We start from the raw sequence: 12082 nt of genomic DNA, 5'->3' as shown, positions 1-12082 counted from the left end.
CTATCCAATCCTAAAAAAATTTAGCCTATGTTGAATTGGTGGATACATGTATCAATTAAACAAATTTCATTAGGATGAGGATCAATTCAATTAGAATCGATTTTGAAATAATTCATTACATTGATATTTAGAAAACTCATTTCTCCTCATATTTTTCTCTCTAGTTTTCTTTCCTCCCTAATTTTATTTTAATCCAAGCAAGGGGTTCCTTCCTCCCATATTTTCTCTCATATCCAAGTAAGAGAAAAAAAAACTGATTTCTCTCCATATTTTTTAGCTAATTTTCTTCCTTCTCTAATTTTCTCTCAATCTAAGGGGTAAAAAAAACCAAACAAAAGAATTTATGAACTTACAAAAACAGGTGTCACGTATGTTGTGATAGGCTAAAACGGTTTCAAGCCCATGGTTTTCATGAGAGGAGGAGCCCAGTTGAATGTTAATTGTTAAGTAATAAAGCAATTATGACTCGTGTACCAACAAGTGTTGGTCTAAGTAGAAATAGACACCTTAAATATCATGTTCTGGGCTTGATCTTTAAGACAGTGTGTATGGAAAAAGCATTGCTGGGAGGTGTCCCCTCTATGGTGCTTGAAAATATCTCAAGAGATTAGTCTCTTACCGTTCGAGTGGAAATATACTCTAGGCAACCAAAAAAAATTAAGGCTCGTGTTTTGCATTGTCATATTTTCAATTTTAAGAGTTTGGCAAAAACAAGAAAAAATTGTTTAGAGTTTAAAATTTGAAATAAAATCATTTCACTTATTTTAAATTCTTGCTTGCAGCATCATGCATTGATCATAAAGTCTCGAAGTAGAAAGTGATTTTCATATATTTATAAAAACCTAAAATCATTTAATAGAACTTTAAATTAAAGAAACGAACAAGCTAATAGTTTCTTTAATTTATTAATTAAACGAGAAAGGTTGAATGGTTGATAACTAATTCAAATAACATAAGTTGATGACATGTCAGTACCAAAAAGAAAAAAAGTTGCTAATATGTGGAAAAAATTTTATTCACGTGATGATCAAATAGTACATAGCATACAATGAAGGCAAAACACTTGAAGTTCATTAAAAAAGAAAAAAGACAATAACTTGCATTAAAATAAATAGTACATTACATTCCAATTACTGACAAGATATCTAAGAAACATGAAATAATAACCATAGTGGAAACATGAGGAAAAAAACAGATGACACAATATATCACATGAAGCCACATTTTGTGCCTAATTCACTCTTCTTTGATTCTGATGGGCTACTTTCCTTGTCCTTTTTGCTTGTTTCCTAGGCCTAGCTCGAAAAATTCTGACAAGCCCTTTAGGTTTTCCAGTTAAGAAAACAACTTGACCCATGAATATTCCAAACACCATCCCACATATATATCCCAAAGCCACTGGTTTCCAACCAAATCCAAATTCGTCATTACTTGATGAAGTTGGTTGTGGCAATTTCCCTTTATCATGATTACATGCTTTTGACAATTGAAATCCACACAATCCTAAATTTCCCTCAAAAGAATATTGTGAAAATGTATCAAACTGCTTACCTCTCGGTATTTCTCCGGCAAGCTGATTTTGTGAAAGATTCAAAACTTCAAGAAAGTTGAGATCTGCTAGTGCAAGAGGAATCTCACCTTTAAGCAAGTTTGATGATAAATCCAACGATTCTAGGTTTGTCAAGTTTGCAATGGATTGAGGAATAGGACCGGTGATTTTATTGTGGGAGAGATTAAGCCCCTTAAGTGAATGCAGCTCACCAATAACATGTGGAATCTCTCCATCAAACATGTTTTTTGACAAATCAATGGATGTGAATGTAGTTATGATCTTTACCAACTCCAAATCAACACCTTTCAATGTGACCATCACTGATTCTTGATAAGAAGTATAACGGTTTTCTAAGTAAGCTAGTCCGATTGAAATAAAGTCAACATTCATCATTCCTTTAAATTCCTTGATGTATGTTGTTGGCAAAGATCCTCTAAAGCGGTTGTTGGAAACATCAAAAATTCTTAACATGGGAAAAGGATGTTTGGTGTTGGAACTATGAATGGCACCGTAGAACTTATTATCTCTTAAAATGAGTACCTGTAGCTCTGGTAATCCTTCAAGCCAATTAGGAAATTTGTCGTTGATATTGTTTGCTCCCACATCTAAAATTTCTAATTGCTTGCAATGGGTCAAAGACAAAGGCAACCGTCCCTCAAATTGATTGTTGTTCAAATGCAAAGATTCCAAAGAATTGCTCCTAGAAAAATTGTCCGGTATAGATCCGACAAAATTATTCATCTGCAGATCTAAAGTCGTAAGATCTAGGAGAGCAACAAGGCACTTTGGGATGTGGCCTGACAAATTGTTGTGAGATAAGTTGAGTATTATAAGTGAGCTCGCATTGCAAAATGAAGAAGAAATGTGTCCACTGAATTTGTTGTTGGACATTGAAAAGACTTCAATGCCAAAGGATGGAATTAGGAGATTTCCTTGCAACAAGTTGAAGCTGAGATCAAGTGCAAACAAGTTTCTCATTGAAAGATGTTCAACTGATGTCAAGTTATTATGAGAAAGATACAAAGCACTCAAAGAACCATTCCCCACATTATTGAACCATTGGGGAATATCTCCATGAATTTTGTTATTGGAAAGATTTAACTCCTTCAAATTTTGAACACTTCCTAATTGTTTAGAAAAGTCATTGATGTTGCAAGAGGATAGATCTAACAGTGTAAGATTGGGAATGGTATAGTGAACATCATTATTAGAGCTAAGCGAGAGAAACTTGTTGTTTGAAAGATCAAGATATTCTAGATTTTGAAGCTTTGAGAATGGATGAAGACTAATAGGGCCTCTCAAATTATTTGATGACAGACTTAGAACGGAAAGATTTAGGAAACCAAAAATTGACTCAGGAAGACCTTGCAACTTATTATCATCAAGGTGTAACCGACGCAAATTTGAAAGGCCTACAAATTTTGGAAAGACAGTGATATGACAAGAATCTAAATATAAGACCTTAAGATTGGGAATGGTGTAGTTAAGATTATCATCAGAGGTAAGTGAGAGAAACTTGTTGCTTGAAAGATAAAGACTTTTTAGATTTTGAAGCTTGGAAAATTGGTAAAAATTAACAGAGCCACTCAAGTTATTTGATGATAGTTTCAAATGAGAAAGATTTATGAGGGTAAAAATTGACTCAGGAAAATTACCTTGCAACTTGTTGTCAGAAAAATCAAGAAATTCCAAATTTGAAAGATTTCCAAATACATCTGACGACAAACTACTAAAATAATTGTAACTGAGGTACAATGAAGTGAGACTTGGCATATTTGGAAGAAATGAGAGCTTACCACTAAAAATGTTATCTGCAAGGTCCAAATAAGTTAATCGAGTGAGGTTCTCAAAATTCACAGGGATAGGCCCATGAAATTCGTTATACTGAAGACCCAAAAAATCAAGGGACTTCAAATGGCCTATGGAATTTGGTAAGAGACCACTAAAATAATTGCCACTGAGGTCCAATGAAGCAAGACTTTGAAGATTTGAAAGAAATGAAAGATCACCACTAAAATTATTTGCTGCAAGGTTCAAATCAATTAATTGAGTGAGGTTCCCAAAACTTGTAGGAATAGGGCCATCAATTTTGCAACCTTCAAGACTCAAAATATCAAGCAACTTCAAAGACAAGGAGCTTGGTGCAATGGAAGACATATTTACATGATCTAAGACAAGTTCTCTTAGATTAGTCATGTTTAGAGCAAGCTTCTCCCAAGTGGATGGTTCAAGTCTTAAACCCAACCATTCATCATATGGGTAGAATTCATTCCTAGACAAATCAAGAGAGACCAACTTGGACAATTCTGCAATTTTAGGAGGAATTTCACCAACAAAACAAGAACAGCTTAAGTTTAGATGGACGAGAATGGAAAGATCACCAAATTGAGGTAATATCAAAGACCCACTAAAATTGTTGAAAGCCAAGTTGAGTGCTTGGAGATGAGAAAGTCGGAAGAGGCTATTGTTTGGATGGAGTTGACCTTGGAGCCAACTACAGCTAAGGTCAAGGCCAATCACATGACCAGACGTGGAGTCACACGTGATCCCATCCCACAAGCAACAGTTTGAATCATTTCCCCACAAAGCTGTCTTTGGGTAAGATGGGTGCTTAGACGGTATAGTAGAGGTGTCGCCATTATCATCATAATAATAAAAGTAATTACACTCCTCTGAAGCAGAGTGATCAAGAGAGAGAGAATTTTTAAAATGAAGAAGGGCAATGGAATCATGAGAGTTACATAATGGGGGGTTGAGAGAAGAAGAAAGGGAAGGAGAAAGAAGGAACAAGTAGAAACAAATGATGATTCGAAATGCCATGAGCGAAGTTAGAAGGCTATGAATATGAAGGAGTGAAGGATATGGTATCTAACATATGAGGCTTCTTTTATAGGCAAAGCTACGCAAGATAAAAGGTTTGTCATGATAATCGCCGGCTCAAGTCACTTTCTTCTTCCAACTTGGATTGAAGAATTTGATGGGAGCTAAAATATAATCGGAATTGAATAAAAAAACTAACATGAATTATTGTTGCCATTAAAAACTGGTTGGCTTCAGTATATAAACCATGGGCTTATGAACACAAATTAATTTTAGTGCACTGTGTATTCAATTCTTATAATTCCTAATTGTAAATAGTATTATAAGCCTTTTTTTTTTTCCTACCATAACAGAATTATAAGTGAAGGTTTTGATTTCTATTATTTAACGCTAATACATTCACTGACATGTTGGCCATGACAAACAGATTTGCTGATAACATCACTATAGCCCTTACTCATAATCTAATATTTCTTTGTATTATAGCTTTAATATAGAATAATATTCCCAAGGTAAGGGCCTGTATACTAGCAAGTTATTAAAAAAACTATTTTTGCAAAAAATAATTAAACTATTTTATTTAATGACTAATAATTAATAGTACTGTCATGGTCGATGAAAATGAAATATTAAAAATAAAAGAAAAATTTGCGCAACCCAATTTTAATTTTATAGAAGGCTTACGTATTACGTACATCTTTTAAATGGAATAGAAATTTCTATAATTAAGGAAAATAAAAATAAGTTCATTATATCATATATATCGAGAGAGGGGTAGAGGCTACCAAAAAAAAAGTTATGTTTTCTTGGACATTAAAAAAAATGACAGACTTATTAAGAGAATTAACTAAAAATCTATTTTACATTTTACAACAGAATATTCCCCTCATATACTTATTTTGAAAATATAAAATCACTTAAAATAAATTAATTCAAATATTCACTTGACTAAACAAATGGTCCTGGCAACACGTCGAACGTGTTTGACTGAACGAAGGTTGAATAAACTTTTCTAAAAATTTGTGGTGAAAAGTTTTGAAAATGAATGTTCATATATAATTTAATAATTACTAATGTAGTCAAGAAATATGGAATTTTGTGAGGTCGGTCAATTTTCAATTTGATAATTATATTTTACGCTAAAATCAAAAACAGTTTCAATTAAGAACTTGAACAAAGTGAAATATGAGAGACCTTATAACAGACTCTTTTGAAAAAGTAATTATATTTCAAAATTACTATCCTGATCATTAACATAAGACCCAGTTACATAATTACATGTTACATAATCTCTCTAAAATATTTATGTATATCATTAGATTATATATTAATTTATAAAAGTAAAAAGATAAATATAAATATATCAAGGTAATTTATTAACTTTCTCAATCTTCTCAAACAAGTCAATTAGATTTTATATTAAGGATTAAAGGTAGTATTTGAATACAAGGAGGATGGCAGAAATATAAAGATTACCATATTATCCCCCAAAAAAAATGGCATTATTTTTTGGTCAGATTTTTTTCGGCTTTATTTGAATGGCGTGCTAAAAGGTTTGGAAGTGAGAAACTTCAAAATGGTCCTTCATTGTCCAGCTGCCATTAATTCATTTTGGTCCCAAAATTTTGATTTTGAGTATACACCCACACAGAAATAGTATACCGTATGTTTGATATTATAAAGGGATAATTAATCTCCAGGTCCTTATAGTTTCATCTGATTTTTAATTAGGTCCTTATAAAATTTTTTCTTTTTATCAGATCCTTTTACTTTCATGTGTTTTTAATTAGGTCCTTCTATTTTATTTTCTTTTTATCAGGTCCTTATAGTTTCACTTATTTTTTAATTAGGTGCTTTGTAGTTTTTGAAAAATTATTTATTAACTTTATTCTTTAAAATTAATTTCATTTTTAAATTAATAATTATATAATTGGAAAAAATAATTAATATAATCATTTAGTAATTAATAAATAATCAGAATAATAATTATACTTAAATATAAATTATTTATAATCATATTTTAATTTTAGATAAATTTATTATTATAATTTGAATTTTATAATTATAAAAATTTGAATTGAAAATAAATAATATATTTTTTAACTAAAAATTTAAAAGAATATTAACATAAGATTGTTACAATAATTTATTATTTTTTAAATGTTATTATTTGTAAAATAAAGAATAAAAACTAGAAGGACCTAATTAAAAACAAAGTAAAACAATAAGGACCTGATAAAAAGAAAAAAAATTATAAGGACTTGATTAAAAATATATGAAAGTATAAGGATCTGATAAAAAGAAAAAAAATTATAGGGACCTAATTAAAAACCAGTTGAAACTATAAGGACTTATATATTAATTATCCCTATTATAAATTAAAAGGGGAAATGAAAAAATAATTTTGTTTGATAAAATTTAATTCTTATGAGCCTATTTTGAAATAATCATTTAAAAAAATGAAAAAGAGGGAATAATGATTATATCAATATATATAATAAATATGTGCCCTAAAAAATTTTCAGTTACGGATTATTTTTCCATAAGCGTACCAAACGGGGAAGAAGATGTGCCTTTTTTGGGGTAAAGAAGACTTGCCTTTTGCGATGCGACTGAAATGAAAAATAAGAATTGCCATTTTGTGTTTTTAGTAAATTGTTAACAAATAAAAAACAATACTAAATTATCTTATCCACTCATTTCAGTTGCTTCCTCAACCTTCACTAACTGTTTATCATCAATTGGACTTGAATGGTTATAAATTTCTTGTTATTGGCTAGAGAAAGTAAGACTTTTCTCCTCCCCTTGAATATACCTTACACTACACGTTACAAAATAATAGCTGCACATATATGAGAAAATTAAGGAAAAAATCCTCCATTTAAAATTCTACTTGTGTGAAAAACATAATAATTTTTTATACACAAAAAGTACCGATATTTTTTACTTTGCAAATTCTGTACATACAAAATATCGGTACTTTCATTTAAGTCTTTTTCACTAATAAAATTTTCAATTGGAGACTTTGACCCCATTTTACAAAGAAATTATAGATGTATTTGATATTAGAAATGAAGGGGGGAAATTAAAAAATAATAATTTTACTTAATAAGATTTAATGTTTATGCCCCTATTTATAAAGAAAAAAATATTTGAAACAATGAGAAATGGGGAATAATGATTATATCACTATAACAAACCCAATACAAAGTTCTCATTTACAGAGTAGTCTTCCATTAGCGTACCAAACGGGCCAGAAGACTTGCCTTTGCCAATTAATTATGATTGAAATGAAAATGAAAGAAAGAAAATTAATGTAGAGACAAATAAATTCTTAGAAAATGAAATATTAAATTATCTTCTTGACCCATTTGGGTTGACTCCTCATGACACAAATTCTTCTCTTCAATATGTCGGGTTGATCTCATGTCGCAAAGGTTTGGAAGCGGAACATCTTCACTAATTTCCCTCCTCACTTTAACAGGTGAGATTTATTCAGTAAAAAAGGTTATTATAATATTAAATATTAAACAATAAAATAGATAGATAAATTTATAGTATTAAAATTTGATGTGAATAGTTTGCAATTGTAAATTTTTTATTATATTTAATATTATAATATTTTTATATAGTTTCGAATTTCAACCATTAAAAGTTAATATAATGATAGAGATATTAAGTGAAAAGAAAATGAAGAGAAAAGTTAGTGAAAATGCTTTTCTCACGATTTGGAAACCCTTATTAATGCTTTATGATCAATGCATGGCTGAAAATCCTCACATCAATTTTAACCCTAAAATTCTAAAATTTTTACAATAACTATACCGTTACATTTTAGTTATTTACATACAACAAGGTATTGTATTGTGGCACGAAAGACCCAAATTCTGTTTAATGAAGTAAATGGAGGTGAAAACATAAATTTAAAGAAATTATGGAGAAACAAGTTTTTTCAAATAACACGTATGTCCACCAAGGTTTACGGGTCAATGTCCATTATGTGCGTGTCAAGTGGTGAATTTCTAAGATTCCATTGGCAACTGTTGAGGCCGACAAAACTTGAAGACTTCGCAAATCCAAAACAAAAATTGAACAATTTGTCTCAAACATTCATAAATTGATATTTGCGTGTGTGAGTATAAACACGTTACATTACGCGAATCATGTACTTAATTTCCTATTAAACCTTAAATTCAAAATATTTTTATTAAGGATTGTTTTTCCATTAGCGTAACAAACAAGGGAGAAGACTTGACTTTGTGATTGATTGATGAAATAAGAATGAATCAAAAGAACAAGAAAAGGCGTCAAGGACAAGTACATGGCCACATTTAAGCCTGACGGAATGTTGATTCAGCTTTTTCTGAAAATTTCTGAAAATTAGTGATCATATATAATCTCATATAATTACTAATATGGTCAAGAAATATGGAATTTTGTGAGGCAGATCAATTTGATATTTTTATTTTATGCCAAATAAACAAAAATTTCAATTAAGAACTTAAAGTGAAATATGAGAGATCTTTTATAACATACACTTTAGAAAAAGTAACTAAATTTGAACATTATTTGAATATTAGGAGTGGGGCAGAGATATGAAGAGATTACCATGCCATGAACAAATTTTTTTTGGGTATTATTTGAACGGTGACAATATTTAAAGTGATCCTTCATTGTATAAATCTCAAACCGTCAAACACGTTAGAATACGCAATACAAAATAATGGATAATAATAATACACACACACACAGAGAAATAGTTTAAATCATAAATATATGCCCAAAAAATTTGTGAACATTGGATCAAGGTCGTCACTCAAACGAATTAAATACAATTTTTTTTTTGAAATTATTAAATTAATTTGAACTCTCAAAATATCTTATTGCACGAGATTTTACTTGTTTAATTATTAAATTATTCTCATTTTTTTAAAGTATGAGTCGTCAACAATTTAAGATATAACTATTAATAACTATTGCAGTATGTATTAACAACTTATGCATTAAATTTTTGTGATATACTGAGAAAATATGTTGTTAATATCTGTGGTGATAGGTGTTAATCGTTATATCTTAAGTTGTCAACAACTATTTTTTCAGTTATTAATACATACTTAAAAAAATAAGAACAATTTAGTAATTAAATAAGTAGAATTTCTTGTAATAAGTTTTCTTAAAATTTCACATTAATTTAATAATTCTAAGAGATTTTTTTATATTTAATTCTCTTAAGTAAGATTTTAGTGTAGTTTTTCCAAAAAGTTTTCAATGACGGATTATTTTTTCACAAGCGTACCAAACAGTGTAGAAGTCTAAAAGCTTGTTTTTGTGATGTGATTGAAATGAAAATGAATCAAAGAAAGCTAAGCCAAGTAAATTGTTAACCAATGAAAAATATTAAATTATCTTCTTTATTCATTTGAGTTGACACGATTGTTTGTTTGAGTTGAAGTCAAAATTATTATAGTGTTATCATTTTTTTGTCCAGCTGTTACAGAAGAATTTTGGACCGACAAAAACGTATGGTGCGCTCATGAGAAGACTGATAAGAATAAGGTTTGGTGAGAAGGGGCACATAGTGCTTTTCGACTTTTTTTTATCTGTTCAAATCTAATAATTTGTATATTATTATAATATGAGAGAGAAAATGAGATAACCAACATCGAATGGAAATAAACTATTTTTTTTTAACGACGAACTAATAAATTTATTTTTATCGCAACAAGTGTGGTATTGAATTAGTCTAATTTAAATGCTACCACAAACCGTCAAACACGCGAGTTTCTTGCAACAAACTATACCCATATGGTGACAGTGAATGAAGACTTTTCTCTTCCTTTTGAATATATCATGCAAATGGACAATACAAAATAATTAACGGTAAAAATATAAATTTGTCCTGAAATTTTTTATTAATTTTGAGCACAAATTTATTTTAAATATTTAAAATTGTGACAATATTACTTCTTATAATTACAAAATTAATATTATTTATTAAAATAATAACATTGATCGTTAATATTTTTAACGGTATGGGAATAATATTGTTATGATCTTAAAATATTGGGATAAATTTACACATTAACCCATAAATAATATATATGCAACAAAGTATAGAATATGAAAGTTTATTTGATACTATAAATAGAAGAGAAAAATAAAAAAAATAAATCTATTTGATAAAATTTAATGTTCATGCCCCCTTTTATTAAAAAAAACATTTAAAACAATGAGAATATATTGAGAACTGGAAAATAATGATTATATATATATGTGTGTGTATTTATTTATCGGTCAGTATAGTAAGCCTGCAATGTTTTCTTTTCTTCTTTTTGGGGAATGCCTTATAATGTTTTCTATTACATGATTATTTTTCGACAAGCGGACCAAATGGGGCAGAAGACTGGCCTTTGAAATGAATATGAATTAAAGAAAACTCACAGCCTGAAATATTAAATTATCTTATTGAGTACTACTCAAAACATAAATTTAAAGAAATTCTCGAGAAATAAACAATTTTCCTTTTTTTGTGGACCAGCGAAGCAAAAATTTTTCAAAATACATGTAAATCAACCAAAGTTTACTTAATTAGCGTTGACGGTCATTGCAAACTGTTGAAGCCAACAAAATTTGAAGACTTTTCAAACCCAAAACCAAACTTTTTTAATTTCTAAGATTCCATTCATTTATCAGTCAAACTGATTGCACCGACTTTGAATTGTCTTTCTTTTCTTTTCCCTTTTTTTTTTCTTTAAATCAATCAAACCAGATTATGTTCATAAATTGATACTCTATTTTTGTCTCTCTCTCTTTATGTCTATATATATATATATATATATATACACATATACAAATAATGCTTTTAATTTTGTAAAATCAATGCGGAATTTCTTTAAGTTTATAAATTTGGCGTGGATGACACCTTTGGTTTTAATTAATACATTATCTTTTACTAATATTGAAATATCTTATTTCATTTATCACACAAACTTCATAAATTTTACCTCTCATGTCCTAAATGTAAGACTTATTTTATAATGCAAATTATACTACAAATGTGTTTTATGTTTAGAACTGGAGGAGTACTTTCTAATTTTTTTTAAAACCTTTATACATTTTTTATATATCAATTCCCAGCTAACATTACAATTTAGTTGTCCTCAAACCGAGTTTTTGGGTTACGTTATTGACCCCTTCAACGTACACTCGTTCATTGTTGCTCGAGTATACTGTTGGTTATGTCGAAGATCAATATTATGGAAGAGTTATAATCAGGCATCAAGAAAGCGATTTACATTAACAACTGAAAATAATTTAGAATAGGAATGATAATATGTTCATGTGGATCACTTATCATTGGGATTTCTTCATAATTATTTTCTTTTTTTAAGACCTCATGATAATTCTTCCTACTATTATATACACTACTACAAAAAAATAAAATAATTGACGGTTATTTTTTGTCATATTTGACAGTTAAAAATTATCAAGTATCCTAGCGTCATATATTTCTGTGAGGAATATTTGATGTGAATAACCATCAAATATATTTGATAATATTTGACGGTTCTAAAGTTAAAACCGTCAAGTATATGTTATCGTCTTTTACCGTTACTGGCTGAGAATACTTGATGGTTACTGTCAAGTATTCTCATAATACTTGACGGTTACTGCTAGAACCGTCAAGTATTATTATTATTATTATTATTA

At 29.2% G+C, this 12082-nt stretch overlaps 2 protein-coding genes across 2 annotated transcripts; both read right to left on the bottom strand.

The window, feature by feature from the left end:
- Window positions 1-1231: 1231 nt before the first annotated feature.
- Window positions 1232-2294, bottom strand: LOC114755554 (receptor-like protein 35). The gene has a single exon (XM_028944446.1). The coding sequence runs from the start codon at window positions 2291-2293 to the stop codon at window positions 1232-1234; it is 1062 nt and encodes a 353-aa protein (XP_028800279.1). The 5' UTR covers window position 2294.
- Window positions 2295-2316: 22 nt separating this feature from the next.
- LOC114755553 (receptor-like protein 6) lies at window positions 2317-4372 on the bottom strand. Its single transcript, XM_028944445.1, has 3 exons — window positions 3208-4372; window positions 2453-2964; window positions 2317-2349 (listed from the first exon to the last, which is right to left on the bottom strand). Exons 1-3 carry the CDS (start codon window positions 4370-4372, stop codon window positions 2317-2319), a joined length of 1710 nt encoding a protein of 569 aa, XP_028800278.1.
- Window positions 4373-12082: the final 7710 nt, after the last annotated feature.

This window comes from Neltuma alba, unplaced genomic scaffold (genome assembly GCF_004799145.2).
Source record: "Neltuma alba isolate B1F8T4 unplaced genomic scaffold, ASM479914v2 tig00010294_pilon, whole genome shotgun sequence".
In the NCBI taxonomy this organism is placed as follows: Eukaryota; Viridiplantae; Streptophyta; class Magnoliopsida; order Fabales; family Fabaceae; genus Neltuma; species Neltuma alba.
The sequence above is the reverse complement of the archived record's forward strand: the minus strand, read 5'-3'. Positions and strand labels throughout refer to the sequence as shown.

Bases quoted from the DNA above. Each gene is read 5' to 3' on its own strand.
- LOC114755554 (XM_028944446.1), bottom strand. From the start codon at position 2,293: ATGAATAATTTTGTCGGATCTATACCGGACAATTTTTCTAGGAGCAAT.
- LOC114755553 (XM_028944445.1), bottom strand. From the start codon at position 4,372: ATGGCATTTCGAATCATCATTTGTTTCTACTTGTTCCTTCTTTCTCCT. The intron at 2,965-3,207 runs GTAATTTTCCTG...CAAAATTTGTAG, and splicing joins TTCTGACAACAAGTTGCAAG to GCCTTTCAAATTTGCGTCGG. The intron at 2,350-2,452 runs GTCTTTTCAATG...ACAATTTGTCAG, and splicing joins TTCCATCCTTTGGCATTGAA to GCCACATCCCAAAGTGCCTT.